Source organism: Pocillopora verrucosa, chromosome 4, assembly GCF_036669915.1.
Source record: "Pocillopora verrucosa isolate sample1 chromosome 4, ASM3666991v2, whole genome shotgun sequence".
NCBI lineage: Eukaryota > Metazoa > Cnidaria > Anthozoa > Scleractinia > Pocilloporidae > Pocillopora > Pocillopora verrucosa.
The window spans coordinates 16805199-16828319 of NC_089315.1; the positions used below are offsets into that span (position 1 = coordinate 16805199).

The window sequence follows — 23121 nt, forward strand, 5'->3', positions numbered from 1 at the left end:
TTGATATTGTTGTCCACTTCTTAAAATCACCTTATTTCTTCAGTCGGAAACAGTGTAGTGATGTTCTCTGGCCGAAACACGGACGGTCCTCTCGCCGTCGTGCAGGGAAAAAGTAGTATAAAATAAGAACAGCCTTAATTCTAATGATACCATCATTCAGGGATTTTTATAAATATGGGAAAGAAAAATTTGAAGCTTACGTTAATTCAAGTGTCTACAGAAATGACATTACTTTACTTAAAGGCCAGGTAAAGGTTTAACGTCAGGTGATGGCAAAATTACATAGATAATTAATCTTTTCCGCAGTCGTGAAGATTACAGGAAGATTACATCGAAGCCGCTCAAAAAATTTTTGTCGTAACAAAGTGAAAGCAATGCGTTTTTGAAAAGCATTGCATGGAATTCCAAACTTAGAAGGCGAACGAACGTCTATTTCCGAAAGCCAAGAAATTTTAAAATGGCGTAGAGCATGAGTATTCTTGTTTCTCAATTTGTCATCCTTGGCGAGTTGTTATAGACAGGATCACTTACAATCAAAGGCAATTTCAATCGAGCTTCAGCTAAACGTACAAAGGATTTGAGAAAAATCTCTATGATACAACGAAAAAGAAAACTTCAACAATTCAATCGCTTCCATTACTTTATTACTAATTGACTTATTTATCTAAGAAAAAAAAACAGCAAGATACCGCTGAGCCCATTATCATTTGACATCAAGTTACAAGGATAAAAAAATTTGCTGCCATCATTATTCCATTTAAGGAGATTTTTAAAAACATATTGAAAGCTTCTTTATCAGAGTACACTTTTCTTAAAAATCGGGGCTTTGGAATCATAGTTACATGTATGAATATCGTCTGTCTACCAAAATCGATTATTCTCTTTTAAAGTTTGGTACCTTGTCACGTCTGAGGCCTATCCTCTTATAATGAAAAGTCATTGTTAACAAAAACTGCTGTCATCATTTCTTAAAGACACTGAGTGCATTTCAATTATAGATCTAAGAGCAGCAAGACTACAAAACAAAGTAATCACTGTGGCCCATTAGTGAAAAAGAATCGTCAAAAGGAAACAGTAAAAGCCTAAAACAAGCAACAACTCATCGTGGGCGAATCTATGCAAAACCAATGGATTGGAGGTTGACTCAATTTCAATAAAAACTTGAACGTTTTTCTAATCTTTATATTGTTTCATTTTTTGCTTTATCCAGTCGACAAATGGATGCACTTTAGTGTAGTATTGGTATTGCCCCTTAACCGCGCATCCATGGCCCCAACTTACAATACCAGCGGCGACCCATGCATGGCGTTTGCCATTTTCTACTTTTGTATCTAGAACGTATGCTCCACCGCTATCTCCGTGGCAAGCGCCGTTTTTGCCCTTACCATCCCCTGCGCAAAATGTTATGGCAGAGTCAATTTTAAGGGTTGCTTTGTTCTCACACAACCGGTCATCTTGGATTTGAAAAGAAGCATGTTTCAGCACTTCTGATGAGTCGCGGGACTTAGCCCTTTTTCCAATTGGAACATGTTTTGTTCCTCCCCATCCCGCCACTGTGACGTAATTGCCAGGAGTTGCCAAATCTGGTTCACCCTTCTCAGGCAAACACACAGTTCGCACAAACGCTTTCAATTCAAACGGCGGCTCGACTTTCACAAGAGCTATATCATTTCGGAACGAGCTGAAGTCAAAATCGTCGTCATAAGGAATTATTTTCTTAGGTTTTCTTTCTTGCGTGGTCTCTTTATTTCCCTTCCTTGTTAAGTTATGGACACCAGCGTACAAAACGTATCTGAGAATATTATAAGAATAGGTGTGACATTACAATATTTTGCGTCAGAATCAAAACGAGAACTTTGCGGTACTGATTTCAGTAGCTTTTAGACCGACAGCGAAATAACATTTTATTTTTTGATGGCCCACTTTCTGTCACACACGAGAACAAGAAAAACATGAGCTTGGAATACACTGAAGAATAGGGGAAAAATACCAACAAAAGTGGTGCAAGAAAAGGCCGGATTAAATGATCCAAACTTCCACTTACTAATATCCTTAATGCATAACTTTTGAACGAGGAACTTTCAACTGAATTATAATTTTTTTTTGCGTATAGAGAACTTATATCGTTTTGTTTGATCTAACTATAACACTATAATGATCAGTATATGAATAAAAATCAGAGCATGGTGATATTAGACAGGAAGACAGACAGACCCACGGAAGGGTTGATGGAAGGCGAATGGATCAACTGTCAACGAATAGAGGAACTGATGGGCGAGGTGAATGGCAAGATGGATGGAAGGAATAAAAGGAAAAGGATAAGCATTTGAATGGATAACGAACAGATGGATGGTTGAATGAATATATGGATGCGTTGACTGGGAAAAGATCAGTTGGTCTGCAACTCACGAGGACGGGCTGGTAAGTCTTCGGACCTCGTTTTTCTCCTTTTTAAAAAAGCAATGAGCGGCAGTCAAAACCCACTGACGAGAAATAAGGGAACCACTACAGTGGAATTTCTGTTGTCCGGCCCAATCATAGTCTGAAAGAAGACGAAAATAAAGTTGAGTTAACAGGTTTTATCGCTAGCACGCTCTTGTTTTTGAAATTTGAACCTAAATACTCTACTCTACTCTGCACTCAATTGCAATGACATGCAAAGCGCTTTGAGCGCTTTGCCAAGATCTGATTGTTAATTCTCCCTCCAGTTGCTACACATTTCTTTGTAAACTAGTCACGAGAATTTTGTGTTAGATCAAAATAACTTCTACCTGATAAGTTTTCATATTCTCAATACCTGTCTGGTAGATAAAGTATGGATATTATAAGGAGAATTAACATGTTAATCAATGCTGAGCTCTCTGTGTCAGCAGTTTTTCTACTTGTTTGTAGAATAGAACACATTTTTTTAAGTTATTAAAATTAATCTAAACTTTTCGAAGAAAGGAGGCACTTCAGTACTGTCTCATGCATCTTATTTCCTCTTACAGTATCGCTTCTAAATCAAACATCACGAGAATATGGGAAATGATCGCAACTGAAAGAAGCTCTCGATTGTTAATCAGCTTCGTCAGTAACATCTATAAGAAATGGAAAATATGCATACTGATGTTAGGATGTGAAGGATTAAGGGAGAAGTTTGCTTCAAAAAGCATGTAATTTTTTACCTTCGAAATTATCCAGTGTTTAGATTTTTTTATCACGATTTGAGATTTCAGAGTGAACTGACCCTTCGAAAGAGCCGTCAATTATTGTAAATATCCGACTACTGACGATAAACTAGGTAACCTGGCAAACGCAAAACCACATCAGGATAGAGATTTATCCAGTGGATAGCGTTATCCGACCTTCGAACAACCGTGGCCGGGCAGTTAATTCAGGCGGTACGTTTTCAAGAGGTACTGCTCTGACTATCGCCCCCAACCGCTTTTGCCTGATATGAATATTTACATGAAAGAACACACAATGAAATAAACTTTACTTGTGACGACGTAAATTGCAACTTGCCAGGGCCACCTTCCTCTCCTTGAAATTTCACCACCAACGATACGTCCGCGTGGGTCAAATGGACTTTCTCCACACAAGGAATAGTCTGTAAGAAAGTAAAAATTTATAACGGTGGTAAGTTTCTAAAGAAACTCTGATATTGCTTCGGTGAGGGTGTTGTAAGATAATTGGATTTTACCAGCTGAGTTGAGCGTTTCGAGAGTTAGCCCTTCGTCCGAGCGAAACATTCCAAAGCCCAATTATCTTGTACGAAAGTACTACGCGTTTGGAAGGGTTCGACATTGTCTCCAGGGTTCGGCACTCAACTTATTAGACAAGTACTGTATTCCAAGGAGGAGTGTGAAAACTAACTTTCCCTATTGAAAGGAAGGAATCAGTTCCGCTCGACCTTGTTCTTCCTCACTCCTCTTTGGTTGCAACCTTCTATTTACCGATAAGAGGGTTCGATTGGCCAAACAAACACTCATACCCAATTCAAACCAGCAAAACAAGTTCGGTTTAACTGCATGACAATTGAAAACAGAGATCTGCAAAACTAAATTTCCATAAGTTTCAAGTAATAACTAACTTGTATTTTGAGTGTGCTAAATTTCAGTTAAAAAACATTGGTTTAAGCACCTTCTATTAGTAGACGACTTAAAACAAAAAAGTTTAACAAAACAGTAATAAAATATGTTCATGCTTTGGTGTGATCGGGGTATTTAGTTGGTATGTCAAGACTCTTCAATCAAGGGAGCTTCAACCATACGTAACATTGAAGCATAAATTAGCAATATTTAGATTTTTAACAACCAACACAACTTACCAACATTGGTGTTTACTACTTTGTCAATGACTCTATCAAAATCTTCATAAGTTTTGAGGCGTAATGCATTACGCTTGCCATATGACGCTATTTGCCATAGTTCTGTTTGACGTACGTCCCTTCCCACTCCTTGTGATAATAAAAAATAAAGTTATAAAACTAATAAAAAAAAATTTCATAACAAAAAGCGATAGAGCGGAGCAGCAAGCCCGGACCACTTGAAGCTAGAAAAAGCCCAACCGCGTGACGAAGGAATCTTGACTTTTTTGGGAATGCAAAAGAAATTGATCAACGAGGAGCGTTCTCATTTTTTCAGAGAAGGTCTAGACTGTGCTTGAATGGGAATAGAAGTTACGAGGTCCCATGTAAATTTGAAAATAAGGAAACTAATAGAGTGTTTGTTTTAACTAGGAAGGTCTGACCATACAAAATCATGTTTTTGTATGGTCACAAAAGACCATGACGTGACCATGACAAAGAGCAGCGTTGATTTCTGTAAACGACTTCCTCTTGGTGAAGATTAATCACTAAAAAACTGATTCAACTGCTTATCAAGGACTATGTGAATGAACCTAAGGTTAAACAGGTGAGTGAAATACTGCTACTTTAGACAAGGTCCTCTTACCAATAACATATATTTCAAAGCCATCTTCCTCGCGGAGTTTTGCCGCTAATTTTTGGGGAGGATCCCCCGTGTTTGATTTTCCGTCTGTTATGAATATCAGCACCCCATCACTGCCAAACCTTTTGTAAGGGACCACTACATCTTTGACCTTTTTCAAAGCATCAGCTGAGGCAGTTGCTCCCCCTTCGAAACGTATGTCGTCAATAGCTGCAAGAGTCTTTCGGATTGTGCTGGCTTTGTCATCTCCCAAATTGAAGTGTAGTGTAACGTCTGTGCCAAATGTTACAGCTGCTGTCCTTATTTTTTTCATGAAAGCCCTATAAGGGTGGAAAAGCTTCTACCGTGATTACTCTCAGAGAAATATAGGGGTACTGGAGCCTAGGGGAATTGTTCCAAGAGGTAGAGATGATGAATTTTCAAGACTGCTCCAGGTTAAAAACCTCGGTGATGCTCTTGTACACTTAGAGGTGCCGCCAAATTATGGTGAAACACGGGCACAAATTTACGGCCTAGGAAAAGCATAAGTTCAAGATTCCCAGGTCCACACTACATTAATACTTTTCTACAATTCAACATCTAGGAAGTGTCCCAAATTCAAGATATCTTGGGTCGGTTAAAAATACCGTTATACGCTGACACAAGATAATCAAAACTACAACAAAATTCTCGAACGTGATTAGTTATCACCAGCCCGATTTGAGCACTAATAAGGCAGTGTACGCGTCATGCTTGTAATTGAACAGTGAAATAGGACAGTTAAAGGGACAGTTAACACGTCATGCCTGTGTAAGTGGACAGAACGCGTCATGTGTGCACACTGTTGTCTCGCATTTCGCCGAGTCAACTTTTGCTGTTATTTTTTAGGAAAATGTCTAACCGATGTCTAGTTTCTTTCTCAAATTTTGTAATAGTTTTGTGACAGGACTTCGTGTTGTTCAATTCTGTCTGTAATCATACTCGTGATTTTGTTAATCACTCGTATGATTACAGACCGAAATGGACTTCACTCAGTCCTATTACCATTACTTATCAAGTTAACACTGTATTGAAAGTTCAAGTTCACGCATGCGAGGAGAATTGGAGATTCATTCAACGAGTTTGCTGGAGATGTTCAAATTTTTGCCCTTCTGTTGCAATACCTCTTAACATAGATGTTGTGCGAAAAACTTCCGTCAGCAGAAAAAAATTTTGTTGTTGTACTTGTGTTACTGATACAAAAATGTTAAACATAAGTTAGGCATAACCCGGGCTGGCCGTCGCTTCTTCATGTTGAGTGTATTGACGAGAAATTTTCATCGTCGTGATTTCTCCCCTGGAGGGTTTGGTGGAAGATCATTCGAAGAGAGGAAAGCGATAATCGTAAATAATTTCACGTCTACAGACTAGCCAGGTGCCCGAACACAAACATAAGGAAAGATTAACTTTCAACCCGTACCTCGTGCTATTTATTCCAAGGAATTTTACAAGCTTCTTCACAAATCTCAGACCAAGTTGAAACTTTTCTCTCGTTACGCTGGTGGAAGCATCAAGCACAAATACTAGATCTAACATGTTATCGTACTGATTGAAGATTGCTCTCCCGCGAGTATTCCCGGCGGAGTTCGTTGTATTGACACCGACTTTATCTAATTAAAAAAAAAAAAAAGAAAAAGAAAACTTGAAAAAAGATTCAAATCCAAACGACAAGAAACATTCATTTTTGTTCAGGCCATATCCGTAGAACTAATCTATTTCAGTAAAACAACACTTTTTCTAACACAGAAACTCATGGAAAAAGTGGGCAGTATTCTATACCTTCACAGAAAGTCTCTGTGCCATTCCATGTCCTGTTCTCTTTACACACCCGCACCGCAGAACCTTTGAGCACAAATCCACGATTGCACTTGAATTTCACAATGTCTCCTTTGTTGTAGCTGCTACCGTACTTTCGTCCGCTTACGGGAGTACCAAGAATCGGGCAATCGGTGTCTGAAAGAATATCATTTTTCAATCACTGCCTTCAATAAGACCCAGCACCCGCCGGAGCTCCGGCAGGTATTCTGTTGGAAATCGCCGGGTCAGCCGGGTATACTTTGTATGCTTTCAAGCAAACTCACGGAGTGAGGCCTAAAACACCTCGAGTTCTTCTAGAGTTCTTTCATTCGACTTTTACCTGTATAAACGACTTTTGATGAAAATGATTAATATTGTGTTATCATATATTCGAGCATACGTTTCATACATTTCCGGCGAAAAAATGATCAGTTAAACAATTGTTTTAAAGGAGACTAATACTTAATGATCAACTACGGAAGTAACACCGAAAACTTCTATTGAAGCCAATTTATTCTGAATGAAAGTTATGGGATATTAGTGGGAAATTGTAATTTATATTATTCTCCGGCGGGTGCTTCACAAATGTAGCCACCTTCTTCAATTCCTATTGAAAGTACTGTTCCATTCAAACTTCGTGTCTCTTCGGCCAAAAATAAACAGTTTAAAGAAATAATGGTTGCGATTCATCAACAGAATTTCCATCATCTGATCATCAAATATAATCAAAATGGAGTTCAAGTTGTCTTACTTCCGGCACACAAGGGTAAAAATGATAATAGGTGGTGCAAAAACGTTTTGAGATTTAAAATTTGCGATTCGAGGACTTCTTTATCATAACTTGAAACGTTAACGTCACTTTGCTGTTATGCTGTTATGTGAGATGAGCCATTGTTCATTTCCGTAATTCAGATGTACCGATGAAAGAAAATAAAGCTTGTAATAGTCATAGTAACCGGTAAAATCCACTTACTTCCGTTTTGACATGTAGTCAGAGATCCACTCCATTCCTTATTTTCCAGACAGGTTCTCACCGCTGAGCCGTGGAGTTTATATCCTGCTTGACAAGAAAACTGCATCGTACTTCCAACTGTTCTGTATCCAAATCGGTGACCTCCTTCTGGTATTCCAGGATCAGGACAAACTTTCTCTGTTTGGATTTCAATTAGAAATTCAAAATAATGCATGAAATGGTATATTCCACATCATCCAAAAAAAACAAAAACAAAAAACAAAACAAAAATAAGGAAAATGATGGAAAGATATGGGTGATAAGGATGATGGCCAAAATCCACCCTCCATGAATTTTTTCTTGTTTTGTATCACATGATACTTCCGCCCCGTTCTATTGAATGCCTCGGCTAGGTTTCACCAAATAGACTTACTGCTACAATATGGCCACCGTCGAGGTATCCAGCCATTTTCCAAGCAACTGACTGTTTCAGATCCTTTCAACTCATAGCCTTCATTGCACTCGAACAACAAAGTTGCGCCATAAAAGAAATTGGTTTCATAGGAAGTTATATTTCCAGTTCGCATGGTTAGCTTTCAGGATCCTCGCATTGGATTCTTATGGAAATATATTGCGGGAGAAGAAAACATAAGAACAAATTTGACGTGGGAATTAGGGATGAATATGGACAATGCAGAGTGATAGCATTTTTGTTTGAAATTTATCTGCTTTACACTGAAGGGGCTACTTCTTAAAACTCGTTTTCTCGGTCTGTGCTGTCAGTTACAGACTGAGTTTTTTCTGCTCGAATTTATGGCATAGGCGTGAAGCGCGCGAGCCATAAATCCGAGCGGAAAAAACAGGGTTCCGTAACTTATTGTGCAAATCGGTACAAATAGAGGGTGAAAATTTCAGTTCAAACAGACTTTGGAATTAAGTAGGCCGCAAAGTGATAAAAGCTCGCGAAGTTAACCAATCAGACCACGTAGTGAGAGATATGATAGGTATCTATTACATGAAGTCGTTAAATAGTTTTCAACTTTAATCGTGGGGGACGCATTACGACTTACGTGAACATGACGGAGCTGTAGACCACACTCCATTTTCGAGACACTTTCTTCTGATTGGTCCGTTAAGTTTGTAGCCTCTCACACAGGTGTAACTGAGTGTATCTTTGAAGTCATAACTTGAACCTTCAACGTGAGCGTGGGGGATATCGCTGGGCTTCCCGCAAGGACCTGACGGAAAAAGAAAATAACAGCGATTAATAGTCCTAAATAAACGGAGAGTAAAACACCATTTGGCCTAAACGGCCATATGGAGATAAGGGGTTCTATAAAGGACTCTTGCTGTGTGCCAGTATTTGTGGTTTACAGTCCATGGTTTCACAAAAAGGGAAGACAGAGAGAGACGACAAACAACATAAAGAGCTGGAGTGTAACGAACCTAGACATTTAGGTGCCCTGGACCACTTTCCAGTAATACCACATTTTCTTCTTTTGGGTCCTTTCAGTTTGAAGCCGACGTCACATTCATACTTCAAATTATCCTTGAAGTTAAAACTTGAACCTGTGTATTTAAGGTGTGGTATAACCTTTGGTCTTCCACAAGGTCTGGGAACTAAAAGACAACAGGAGGTAAAGACATACATGTAGATATACACCTGAGAGAATTTTGAAATAAATCATAAAACGTAAAGTAAAACAAAATGAACAATGTCGAGGGAAAAGCCCAGGAGCTATGGGGTTTCAATTATTTTTGAATCATTAAATGTTACCTAAACATTTGGGGTCCTCTTTCTCTCTCCATCTCCCTCTCCTGCAAGTCCGCAGTTCAGATCCGGACAAAATGAATCCTTTATGACAAATGTATTTTGCTTTGGATAAGCGTATGTTGATGTGGATCACGGTATGATTCGGCGGATTCCTCCGTAAGTCTCGGAGCACTTGTGCGCAACTTTTCCTTCCAGACCCTACAGTTAAATAATGTAACGCAAGTAAATTCAAGTCATCATACCGTATTTACTCGAATAAGCGCCCACCCCCTTGGCTATAACGTCAAACAAGCGCCCCCCTCAAGATATTGAGGGGGGGGGGATAGGATAGCCTGTTTCTCTTGCCACTTGATTTATATCTTTTAAGCTTCAACTACAAAGGGGATCAGTACATGAGAATAGTTTCTTTTCCTTCGGTTAACTTCCAGTTATTTCCATCTCAATGCGCTTCTAGAATTCCTTTACGTGCGTTATCTGTTATTTCATTTTTTTTCCTACTGTCGTGCTACGTATGGGGGATAAGTTCTCTCAGTTTATATTCTCTTGGTGCTAATTTAATAAGCCCCCCTCCCCTCCCCTCCCCTCCCCCCCCCCCCCCCCTTGAATAAGCGCCCTCCTTATTAGCCGAAATCTTGTCCGGGCGCTTATTCGTAGAAATACGGTAAATTAATCTACTAATTCTGGAATTTCATTTTTTTCATATGGAAGGAGGGGGGGGGGTGGGGTCGGAGGATTCAGTTGTCTTCATATTAAATGATCAAAGATTTCAAACTTACTTGCGCTCTTGACACACTGAACGGAACAGGTCAATATGGCAGCAAACGCACATAATACTATCTATGAGGAGGCATAAAACAAAAACAAAATCAAAATATAAAATTGTCTATTCACTCACGCGACACCTTGACTTGGTTAAAAAAGCGCTTGGCGTGACGAGCTGAGACGACGGTTGCGAACGAGGCTACATAGATTCTCTGACGCAGGGAACGATCGAAAGAACAAAGAGCGAGTAACATTCGGAAACCATGGATTATTATTTCAGGTGGCCTTTATGAAAAAGACACAACGGGTTCAGAATTTTCATTTCATTCTATGTTGAACTAACTTTGTAGACGATTGGATCCATTGTAGACTATTTTAAGAACAGTAGTCTGAACTAGCTGCGTAGCAAACGCTTCAGCACCAAATATCGCATGATTCATCGGTGTCTGGATTTAACTGAGAATTCGAACACCTCTTATTATAAATCACTACGGATCCAAATACCCTTAAAACGATAATCCAGTGAAATTGATGCATCCCAAAACTTTTCCCTAGAGTAATCTTCGTCTCAGATATTTATCATTGTATTGTAACGAACACTGAGTTACTTTAGGTTTTTGATAAAAGTAAGTTGAGCTTGGCACTCCAGCATGAATCAGTAAAAACTACATTCCGCATTCTGATAGACATCAAATTTGACAATGAGATACGGTATATAGGCAATTTCCTATTAGATTCAAGATTATTCTTCCCAGAAAATCTATGACACTGGATCAATTAAGATTCACTTCAATTCATCTTAACGCCCTCAATGGAAGGTAAACATTCGTCTATAATTATCTGACCTGCGAATAAAACATCAAAAATACCCAGAAGGCACACTTGATATTTGTGGGAAATATTCACTCACTTCTTCATCCTAAAATCGAGGAAGAAAGATAGAAAACAATAATTTGTTTGAAAGCGACTCACCTTGAGTCCTAAAGACATCTTGAATCACCTCACATCTCATTTGGTTTACAGTTGCACCACTTAGACTGCATGCTTCAACTTCCTTAGTAACTGATGCTTTTACATCCTGTCAGCTTTTAGACGCCTTCTCTGATATTGCGCGGATCAATTGCGCTGATCAATTGCCAAAACAAACAGGTACTCACGTCCATTGGAAGTATGAGGTTTCGATGCGCTTCAGCGGAACGAAAAGTCAAACACTCAGACGTTTGATTACGGTTGAGGAGGTATCTAATATTCAAACGTGCAGCAGCCGGTAGCCAGTAATTTCACAAGCACATAAGAGCAATTAGTTTTTAGTTTTATTTTTTAATCCAATTCATAGTTTTGCAAGGTTTTGGTTGATCATTTTAGTGACCATTAATTTTTCTTAGAGTTGGGAAGTTGCCGTAGCTTTTAACATAATTAATATTATTATTGTATTATTTCATTATTTAAACTGGCCCCTACGTTAAATAAAGTTATCTATCTCCAGATAAAACTTCGTTTGCAAAGATGTCATCTAAGAGAAGAAAATATCACAGCTAACACCGCAACGCACGGAAAATACTAGGCCAAATTCTCCTGACTGAAGTGGAAATGTCAGAGAGAGAGTGAGTGAGAGATCTTTTGTGTTTCATTATGCCTCGTGCAAGGTTTGTGAGAAAAACCAACATCTGATTACCAAACATTCAAATATTTTTTCGAAGAGGATTGCGTGACAAGTCTGAAGTAATTTGATTAGAATTTGATATTGTTGTCCACTTCTTAAAATCACCTTATTTCTTCAGTCGGAATCAGTGTAGTGATGTTCTCTGGCCGAAACACGGACGGTCCTCTCGCCGTCGTGCAGGGGAAACGTAGTATGAAATAAGAACAGCCTTAATTCTAATGATACCATCATTCAGGGATTTTTATAAATATGAGAAAGAAAAATTTGAAGCTTACCTGAATTCACGTGTCTACAGAAATGACATGACTTCACTTAAAGGCCAGGTAAAGGTTTAACGTCAGGTGATGGCAAAATTACATGGATAATTCATCTTTTCCGCAGTCGTGAAGATTACAGGAAGATTACATCGAAGCAGCTCAAAAAATTTTTGTCGTAACAAAGTGAAAGCACGTGCGTTTTTGAAAAGCAATGCATGGAATTCCAAACTTAGAAGGCGAACGAACGTCTATTTCCGAAAGCCATGAAATTTTAAAATGGCTTAGAGCAGGAGTAATTTTGGCGAGTGAGTGCTCAATATTTTCTTAATGCAAATTATGGCCGCCATCTTTGATTTATATAGTGGCGGAAGTCTAGGGAGGGTCCGACGATCAAAAATAAGGAAAATGGTGGGGGTGGGGGAGTGAAGATTCTCGCCCTTCCCCCGCCCCCACCCCCAGCCTCCACTCAAACTCCAAATCAAACATGCCCGGTCGAATAAACGATAGAATGAATATAACATTAGCTCGCCCTAATAAGACGCCTGCACTTCAGGCAAAAACAACAATGGAAAGAGATATGGAGCAAAAATCTTAAGAAAATCTGAAATGATAAGCATCACAATGAGGCGCGAAAGCGAAGACAACTTATGTGATATAGAGAGAATCAGTGCGAAACAGATGTATGCCTACAGCACTAGGCAGGTTAAGAATTGCATAACAGATAAAAATTCAAGTAGAAACTCTTAGAATTTTTTCAGTGTAATCTCGACACAACAAAACAAGTCCAAAGCATACTATTCGATAGGAGATATCCATAAGTACTGAGTTTACCTGCGAATCTCAACTGCTTTTGTGCAGACAATGACAGTGTAAAAATCATTAAAACTTGGCGTTTATTTCATTTGCTAAATACTGTGCGGCATAATTAGGCTATGAAGATACTTTTTAAAAGTTAATGCTTCCATTTTTCATCTACCGATGCTTCTTCTTTAACTCCAGAATTAACCTTTCACAGCCCCAAAACAGCGAAGCTGACTTAAAAGGAAACTCAGCAATCTGGCGCAAAATGCACACTGGTCAGCAGTCTACCTTCAACGCGAACCTCAGAAAAAAAAACGTGATTGCTAGATGGGGTGGAAACTGAAACGCTTCCTCATTAAGCACAAAGAAAACATAGATTGGCCGAGGAAGCATTCGTCAGGAATCCCATAGAAAGTAATTTAGACTACAACAGTTTCTGTAAAATACTCAGCCTATAAATGAATCCTAAAAAAACGTCAAAAAGTGCCTTTAATTCTGACAGAGCAGACTAACATTAGGGTTTGCTCAGGAAGAGATAATCCAACCTGGTAGCTACCATCAAATACAGGAGGATGGGAAAGTTAAGCCTGTTGAACGCCAATTACAGATCAGTGTTGCAATGGGAAAATTTAAGCTTGTGTATTTCAAAATGCGCAAACCTTAACTGAGCTCGTCCATTATAAACGAACGTGGTCCAAGTTTCCCTTCGCGAGCTACGTTGTGGCTGACCATAAAGGTTAAAGCAGCATGCAAATAACAAAAAAAAAAATAAAAAAAAAATCATCTTTAAAAGTAGGAAAGAAACAAATAAAATTTTTACTCTACTTTGATATCAAGATAATATCTTGCTTGGCATAGTATCACTCTACATCATGCAATCCTCATAATTTAGCATTTTGAGGGCTTAAATTCTCGAGCAAATTTATCCAATTTAGCTTTGTTCTCGCCGACTTCAGGCCACAGTTTGACGAACGAATTCTCGTCCAGCTCGTACTTGCCTCCTTCATCTCGACCCATGATCAAGTATTCCTTGTTAGTCTCAAGTTTAAGACTCCGGCACGTTCCTCGCTTCGTAAGCTCTATCCGTGTTTTCTTACCGTCTTTACGTCTGAGTTTCAGTTTCTTGTTTCCTTTTAGAATGATTTGCACAACCTCGACGACGTACTCAAGCATGGTTTCTACCTCATCGACCAGCAAGAGCTTTCCTTTTATGACTGGCATTGAAAAAAAGAATAAATAAAAAATGAATGGTTAAAAGATTTGGGCTAAAGCGAGTCTTTGCAAGTATGATTGTATCATTTGATTTGTACTCTACTAGATCCTTTTCCGTCTCCTAACCTAGCACTTACTCATTTCCTTATTTAAATAATGTTAACCCTAGAAAGAAGTATACTATTCCGGTACTAGGCGTTTAAAACATAGGTACTGTTTAAAAATTGATTTACAAATATCCTAATCAGGCTTATTTTTATCAATTATTAAAAAGAACAATGAAAAAGCAAACAATCAAACAAAAAAACAAAACAAAACAAACAAACAAAAAACACGAAACTAAACCGATCTAGCTTCGGGGTAAGCAGCCTTCTAGGAGGTCTCAAAAATAAAAATAAAAACTCTTGAGGCGATGAAAACTCAGTCAAAGAAACTTCTAAAACTGTATCTTGAAAACGATCCAATTTGCATAACTACCCCCTCTTACAAAACCCTACATGAAGCGCGATGTTCATGGACTTTGGGAAATAAATATGTTGACTTGGTGAAAACACCAGAGGCCCGTTTCTCGAAGGTCCTGGTAACCTAACAGGCCAGTAAATCTGTTTTGTTTTCATTCAAGGTGGGGATTACAAAAAATTTTTATTTTTAATACAGCTTGGGGTCTTTTAGGCGTTAAGTAACCGGTCTTTCGAGAAACAGGCCTCTGGTGTTTTCGCCACGTTAGCAACTGTTTTCCCGAAGGGCTCCAGGACAGGTTCTGAATTGGATATGTGAGTGCGAACGACTAGGAACAAAATCCTATATCTTACTGTATTGGTAATTGGTGCAGGCAATATTTTTTAGCTTGTTAATGTTGTCAATCGGGGGATCATCCTGTGGACATTTATCTGCAAAAAGAAATACAATATTGAAATAATTTTACCTATGGATTGCCGAACAAATTGTCTCAAGATAATTCTATTTCAGATTCCGAACCTTGAGTGCATTTGCACGAAGAGGAGCCAATATCACAAACTCCCAACTTCAACGGACTTGACTTTTCGGGCCCATAAAATTCGCTGCAGGACTGATCTGAGCTCAAGAAGGAAAGAATGGCGAAATAATTACAACTTCAAATGTTAGAGCCTACACAACAGGTATATGGCAGATAGGGAGGCACTGGGGTCGAGGTCCACCGAAGCCTATATTTTTGCAGACATCAATTTCTGTCAATTTCATTTATCCACGGATCAAATACGATTAATTCTGCATCATATGCAATAGGAAGAAGCTATTAATTTTCTGAAAGTTTAGAGTCAGGAAAAGTACAATCTTTTATATTCAGGTGGGATCTACGACAACTTGACGGAGCCGAGTTTTGTTTCTGATTTATCCGTGGTAAAACATTTATAAAACCAGTTTGAATTTTATTCTATTTTCTTTTTTATTTATTACCATAGTTTGATCGAATGAACATGGAAATCACACTGGCTTTATCAAGACAAAAGAGGGTAAGATTTTAATCCCAATACAGCTCGTTTTATTGGTAGAACACTTATTCAAGAATTGAAATTTGTAAATCCTTTGCTTCATTTCATATTTATTTCCTATTCCTGATTTTTCATCTAAATTCCTGCAAGGTGTGCATCCCTGTATCCCATCGAAATTTAAACACATCGACGGAAAAAAATATTTAAATCATTTCTTTTTGATAAAAATTCATCCTAACCTGGTTGATAATAGTCATACACATTCACCGGTACTGATTGAACTGCACCAACGTAAAACTCTTTTTCAAACAGAACATTTACGCACAGCTCATGGTCACTAGGGATCTGAAATAAATGACAGAATTGGGCAGGCAAGATTTCCAAAAATGTCGAAACAATGTTACAAAGCCAGAAGGTGATAAGAACAAAATGATGATGGTGAAGCGCGTTTAAGAGATCGAAAGTAATTGAAATAAACCCTCTGTGTTCTGACTGATCTGTTACCTCACTGAGATAAAGAACCAAGGATCTGTCTGACTCCTCAATCATATCCAGTTGGGGCAAGTCGGTTTTCCACTGCCAAAGGTAGAAAATATACCATTTATTATCCAACTGCACAAAGTAGAGTACAAATAACAGGCGAATAGAGTACAAATATCCTGCGATATTGTACGGTTATTAGGACAGTTAGTTGTTTTGTACTGTAAAAAAACCTGTCTAACCAGTCGGCTCTGCGCGTTATACGCTTCTCTATCCGCTTTGCTTTTCCCGTCTTAAGAGAAATGAGCAGAAAGACTTAGCAGAAAAAAAGAAGTTGGATAATAGATAACTTATAAGACGGGTTGGTTTGTATTTATTCGTATTTTGACTCGTCAGAATACGGCACAACTCGTAAAAATACTCAGCGATATTACAGTCCAAAACGTCTACTGAGATATATATGTCATACGTAAATACGTAAACAGCTACATTTATACACGTAACGACAGCACTACCGTAAAAGCTACTACTGCTTGTAATATTGCTCTCGTTACAACTACCGTAACTTTATTTTTCTTCACTCGTTTTCATAAAAAGGCCTCTAAAAATTTCTACTCGTTTTCAGATGTGAAAGATGTTCTTAGTTTCATAATCATTAATTTGACCAAGTGAATTCTCTCATTTCCACCCAGTGCCTGTGTTCTGGTGGCTTGAAAACAGCACCTTTTATAAAGACAACAGTTTGTTAAGAAAGGCAAGGAGGCAATAACTCCAGGATCCGTGTCTCTCTCTCTCTCTCTCTCTCTCCCTCTCCTTTTATTTTTTGAAGATACAAATGTATGGGTTTCTGATGTGTTGGCACTGTATTCTGCAACTACTACCACTATCCCTCACTTTACCTTGGCTAGTGATTTGTTCTTTGGTTTAAATCCGGTTAAGATTCCAATATCCATGATGGCCATTCCAGTATTACCAGGTTTCTTATACCTAAAAAAACAAAAAAGAAAAGCAATTAAGGTGATTGGATATGACGACAAGGAACAAGTCCAGTTTTACCCGTCATAAACCAAACCACATCATTAACTGCAAGCAATCACAACAAAAGTGAACACCAAAAAGCAATGCAAAGTTAATACACGCAACTAGCTTGAAGCGCGAGAAAGCTAATGTTAGGACTAGCTTTAGATTATGTCTTTCTGATTGAGAAGGAGGTTGCCTGTATAGCAAACCAAAAGATCACAACTTTCATTATAGGGCAATGCCGGTAAGCAAAGAAATTCAAGATTACTTTGGATAACTTTATGAAAAACCGACCTAAAGCCTGTGTCAAACAGAAGGATAAGTCGAGAAAGGGTAAACACCCAGCGTATACAGAAGGTTTCTCTCACCTGGTGCAGACTTCCAATCTGATATTCTTGACTGGCTGGTATTTAGGTGGAGATTGAGGCTTCTTGCCTTTCTTGGGGTTACCTTTGTTGTTTCCCCTTCTCTTACATTGCTTCTTCTTCTTTCGATTTTTTATCCTTTTACATCCTCTTCCTTTCTTTCTACTATCTCCTCCTTGTTTGTTTTGTTCCTCTTCCTGACGTTCTCTCTCCGCGGCATCGCTTTGCATGGGTCCAAGTAGATCTTCCTTTTCATCTCCTTTTATTTCAACGACTTTTATACTCAATTCAAACATACAGATCTCATCCCTTGACGAGGGAAGATTGTAATGAGTTTCCACCTTAAATCGAAACATTTTAAATATCAAATGAACACTGAGTAGTCTGAATTACTAGTAAAAACGAAAATTGGCATTTTGAAATAAAAAATAATATTTATAAATTAGAAAATTTAACCTAACGTCGAGCCTACATTTGAGACAACTATTACATCATCACTAATTAATGGGCGTTTTACAAGTTTTTAGAGCTGATATTCAAATACTTCAAAGGCTGAGTATTTCATACAAAGCCTATACTAGTTGAGGGTCTAAATAGGGTTAACTGATAGCCTGAAACGGCCAAAGAAATAACCGTTAAGCGTCAAAATTGACAAATTTTAACCGTCAGTCAATGGACAACAATGGATTAATCAGTAACCGTTAGTCGTAAAATGATCAAAATTTTAACCGTTAGTCGTAAAAACCCTCACCCCATCGAGACTCTCCTAGTTACCTGCTAAGTTTAAATAAAAAAAGAAGATAATATTACCTCCAAGAGTCCCACACCACTTCCTTTAGTCTCCACGAAGAGCTTGCCGGGAAGAGCTTGCTCTGGAATCTGAAATGAGCAGAACAGGGGAGCAATAACTCTGCTAGCATTTATTCTGAAAGCAAAATTAACATAGCCCTGTCTTATGGAAAAATCGTTAGATATCCGAGAGTACTAAAAGCGTTTTATTGGCAATGTACAGTTTTATTTTGCCAATGTGTAATGATCCAAAAATATTGCTTACTCAACATCCATCATATTAGCGAAATTTGGGGCCCCACCTATTCAAGTTAGACATGTTATCAGAGGTGGGGAGGAATTTGTTTCTTGTTGCTGGGGAAAACTCGTTCTGGTCGCATCCAACACGCAATTCCTCTATTTGCTGACGCAGGTGTTTTATCGTTAAAATTCTCCTTCTAGGAACTGACAGCTAATTTGATGTTTGACGTCAGACATAGAAATGCACCTTGTAGCATTCAAGAACTCTTCCCAAATATTTCTGAGATCCGTTCTTGTGACACCCTATCTTCTGCGTCCAAAAATTTTTATAAACAAAAATCTTGATTCGATTACATTAATTCTACAGAATTGAAACAAAATTTTGGATGAGAAGCCCTTCATTGTAGTGTGCTTAATGATCAGTCTTCTTCAGTCTGTTCTACTTTTTTATTTGGCGATAGCACTATTTGCAACATTACTAAACATCTGCTGATACAGAAATTTGAAGTGAATGGATAACTAGAACGAATGAACCTCAGTTGAAATTCATGACCAGTTGCATCTAGGATTTGTTATCGTATAACTTTTTTGGAGTATTTCCGGACGTTTTCTATCTCACCTTGACTTCCCTCCGTAAAAGTGCGTTTTCTGGGTTAATGTGATGGAATTCTCTGACATCTCCTTTTTCTGTCTCTACTTTTACTCGTAAGTCTAAATTATTGTTTCCTGTAGTTTTCTCGCTGTGCAATGCAAGAGCTTGGAGAGCTACCACTGTATCCTGTGAAAAATTTTCAGTGTGGTAAGAAACAGATCACATATTTCGATGCTCATATGAAAAAAAGGAAAGAGGTAGACGAGGAGCAGATATGTAAACTTCTCTTACCTGTGTAGATACAAATCCGACACCGCCCTGCCTCTGGCCTGTTATATACGTTACAATAGGACCTGCATAAACGGTGCGTCCGAGAAGCACTTGAGTCATCAATGCATAACCAGCTGTCTCCACTTTAAGTGCATTTCCACCAGTATTCCAGTGCCGAGTCTTTTTAACTAAAGTTGAAAGTATGTATTTTTTTAGTTTAAACAATAATAAATCGCCTTGTTAGACAGAACTGTAACATGTTAAGATTTTTGCAAAAACTGCTAGCGTTCTGTTGTTTCCTAGACAGAAACTCGATCCTTGAATCGCTCAAGAGGTTTTACGTCCTTTGCCGTTCTTATTTATATTAATTTTCTTGCCAATCCAAATTGTTTACTCCCCTTTTCTGATGTGAACACTGAGCTAGGACAGCAGAATCACTGAAACCATATCAGCCCAAAAACTGAACTAAGCAGACCCCGTTGACCGTAGAAAATCCTCACATTAGACAAATACTCGAATTAAAAGCCAAAAGAATCGATTTCAATAATCACGGTCATCAATTTTCCAGGTGGCGAAGAAAATAACAGTGCGTGGGAAAATTTTGTCAAATGCAAGGTCCGGAAGGGTTATTTTCGTGCAGAATTCGTCGTCTAACTCATAGATAATTCATTTTTTTCTCCTCAATTGCAGAAGTTGAAGAACCTTGGTCCAACCTGCATTGCTGATTTTGTTTGTCAATGTTTTTCTCTACCACACTGCAATCATGATGAGCACGACAACAATATATATGTGATAATAAAGTTTCTCGTCACGAAGACGTCATCGCGTTATGACAAGCAGGCGGAGCAACCTGGATAAGAGATGGAATCTATGAAATTAGACCAAATTACATACATTTATGTGTACATTCTATTATTACTGTACGAAGTTAATAAGGACTAAAGTAAAAACTAACCATCATCGTACTGAGACCTTTGAAGAAGTCGATCATTAGCATCGACTTTTTCTCTGCTATCAACCAAGCTCAGAGCATAAGCCGTGAGAGCCATACTGTAAGGTCTATTCAAGTTTTTGTACCGACTCTCCAAGAAGTTTGTGGCTCTTAGTAAGTGCGCCTGTGAAACCTAAGAGGGAAAAAAATAGTGCCGAATTTTAGCTTGTTTTAAATTGTTTTGGTCGGCATTGATATACGAGGAAGCAGCACTCCTCGTCGGGACAAAAATCGAAAATAAAATTGCAACTATGAGGGGCGTCCTCCTGATAATATTGCGCCGCAATTGTTTACATTTCACTACATCGCATAGCATTTGATTGCACTATAATTTAACGCATTGCAATATAATACATTTCTATGAAATTATTTTAACATACCGCTTTGCAATTACATTCCAGCAGAGCAGATAACACGAAGGCTGTCATGGCAACGTCTCCCTCTGAATTGTATACACCCCCCTGGAATGTAAATTGACATGAGTGTCCGTAAGTATCAAACATAAACTAACTATTAAATAAATAGATAATAAGCTCGCTATTGTTTATCTACGCTCACGAGAAAAAAAAAAACGATTTTTGGTTAGCAAATAACTGTGAAAGGATTTTTTATCCTTTCTTTTTGATCAATTTTGGGCAATGCTGAAGAACAACCTCCTCGTTTTGATTTTTTTAATGATCTAAAGCGAGGAGGTTGTTTCTTCATAAAGGAGTCATGAAAACATACGCAATGAATGTTCCACGACGACAAGAGAACGTTTGAATTGCACCACGTTCGCCCCCTATCGAGTTCGCCCCTTCGAGTTCGCCCCTACCTTATGCCGTGTTCGCCCCCACACTTTTCGAGTTCGACCCCATCAAGTCGAGTTCCCCCCTTGATTGAGTGATATCCACATGAGTTGATTTGTGACGAAGGCACTAGCAGAATGTGCCAAATGTCACGTCAGCGACGACCATTTTGAATTTCGGCAATTGCGTGAACCTGCTTGGGAACTGGGTTGACGGAATCAACTAAATACTATGCGTGGGATCTGGGAATACCAGAAATAACTGTATAAACTGAACTTGTGATAAAGAGAACCACACTTAATCAAAACAACATTGCTTAACTTATTATTCAGACTGGAAAAGATGCAAACCAACCTCGGTTTATCTAACGAACACGAAATGTTCGGTAGATAAACTTGGTTTTAACTTGTTTGCAATGTTCGATAGCAACTAATTTAGACATGACTCAATCTGGGGGCGAACTCGACTTGGTGGGGGTCGAACTCGAAAAATGTGGGGGCCAACACGGTATAAGGTAGGGGCGAACTCGAAGGGGCGAACTCGATAGGGGGCGAAAGCGGCGGATACCGAACGTTTGTATCAACAAAACAACATGGCCGCCTTGGAGACAGCGGTACTAAGGCCCGAACGGGCTGCTGTGCATAAATACAGCGGTACACTCTTTAAAGGCAGGCAAATGTAGAGATAATGAAAAAAAAAAACGCCGTTTCCATTCGAAAGGAAAAAAAATCACAGAGTCTTGGGTGATTGTGCCTAATTTTACAACAACAAAAAAACTTTTTTTGCCCTTAATTCAATTTCGGGTTGAGACCATATTTACATCTTTAACTTCTTAGACTTTTCTCTTCTTACCACCATCTCTCTATGAATGACATGGTGAACCTCGGGGAAAGCTCCATCGTTGCGTTGGTTTTCAATCAGCCAACCCACAGACTCGCACAGCATTTTTTCTTCAATTTCATCACCCAAAAACTTTTTAGCCTTGCAGAAGACCTTCATCACAAAAGCAGTCAACCTTGGTCGCACACATAGAAAAACTGATTAGCTAACGTTTCAGAACTAAAGGGCCCATTATTTAAGCAATTTTACACAGCGTTTTTGAAAGTCGTTGTCTAACCAGTGTTTGACACGTGAAAATCGATTATTTAATGCTGTTTGATTTCAACAGTTTTAGATCACGTATAAACACCAACAGGAGTACTGTAGCGAGTTAGATCTACTCACAGGTGCGTTTAAACGCTTTTTACTGGATAATCTCACAACCAGCGGTTTTGAAATGGACGAACTTCTTATGCCAATCCGAGCTTATATTAATTCTACCACCGTTATGCCTAAATTTTTCTCTGCCTATGCTCTGTAATCTCTAACCGTTTCCCTCGTTTGACACTTCTCCTTATGCCTATCTTTCCTTCCCAGTCGAGGATACTCTTTCGGACCTAAGGTAAAACCGTTAGCCGTTGCTACAGAAAGGGACATGTTTGTTTGATCATTAAGTAGTATTAGTGAACACTGAAAAGGTAACATCTCACGCAGCAAACATCAAGCTGTTCGTTAATATTTTTCCTGCGCCTTGCAAAATAATTTAAAGTATAATAAACACAATAGCTTCCATTTGACGCAAATATATGCTCATATCTTTGTCCCTGGACTTATATGTTTCTTGTAGCTCACACTTTTTTTCGAGCTTTGCTCTTAGAAAACCATTTGCATCTTGAATCGGCTAATGTCCGCAAACATCCGTGCATATTTTCGCACCAGACAAAGACTATTAATTATAAGAGACTATTGTTTATACCCAGCTGAAAGGGCAGGTCGATATGAAAATATGGAATAATACAGCTGATACAATGAGTTTACAAACCATGTGCTTCCTGGTCGTTCATTTCCAAATGCACTAAATGACCTGTCGTCACGACGGTAGTTTAATTCACGTTGATAACCTGA

The 23121-nt window shown here is 38.6% G+C and overlaps 2 protein-coding genes across 2 annotated transcripts in view; both read right to left on the minus strand.

The window, feature by feature from the left end:
- Positions 1–633: 633 nt before the first annotated feature.
- On the minus strand, positions 634–12487 carry LOC136280257 (complement C2-like). The gene is made up of 14 exons (XM_066165228.1): positions 12176–12487; positions 11210–11423; positions 10252–10312; positions 9479–9673; positions 9148–9321; positions 8772–8939; positions 7723–7899; positions 6732–6905; positions 6373–6562; positions 4938–5254; positions 4313–4441; positions 3482–3592; positions 2410–2542; positions 634–1792 (listed from the first exon to the last, which is right to left on the minus strand). Exons 2-14 carry the CDS (start codon positions 11225–11227, stop codon positions 1174–1176), a joined length of 2466 nt encoding a protein of 821 aa, XP_066021325.1. The 5' UTR covers positions 11228–11423; positions 12176–12487; the 3' UTR covers positions 634–1173.
- Positions 12488–13033: 546 nt separating this feature from the next.
- LOC131775558 (complement C3-like) overlaps positions 13034–23121 on the minus strand; it is a 36800-nt gene continuing 26712 nt past the window's right edge. Inside the window, exons 29-42 of the mRNA XM_059091677.2 lie at positions 23039–23117; positions 22030–22192; positions 20770–20850; positions 20354–20522; positions 19420–19586; positions 19156–19314; positions 18318–18386; positions 17511–17848; positions 17022–17109; positions 16147–16218; positions 15882–15987; positions 15149–15244; positions 14983–15060; positions 13034–14172 (exon numbers count right to left, since the gene is read on the minus strand). Of these exons, the coding sequence (XP_058947660.2) occupies positions 13847–14172; positions 14983–15060; positions 15149–15244; positions 15882–15987; positions 16147–16218; positions 17022–17109; positions 17511–17848; positions 18318–18386; positions 19156–19314; positions 19420–19586; positions 20354–20522; positions 20770–20850; positions 22030–22192; positions 23039–23117 (1991 nt within the window). The 3' untranslated portion in view covers positions 13034–13846. The remainder of the gene's footprint in view (positions 14173–14982; positions 15061–15148; positions 15245–15881; positions 15988–16146; positions 16219–17021; positions 17110–17510; positions 17849–18317; positions 18387–19155; positions 19315–19419; positions 19587–20353; positions 20523–20769; positions 20851–22029; positions 22193–23038; positions 23118–23121) is intronic.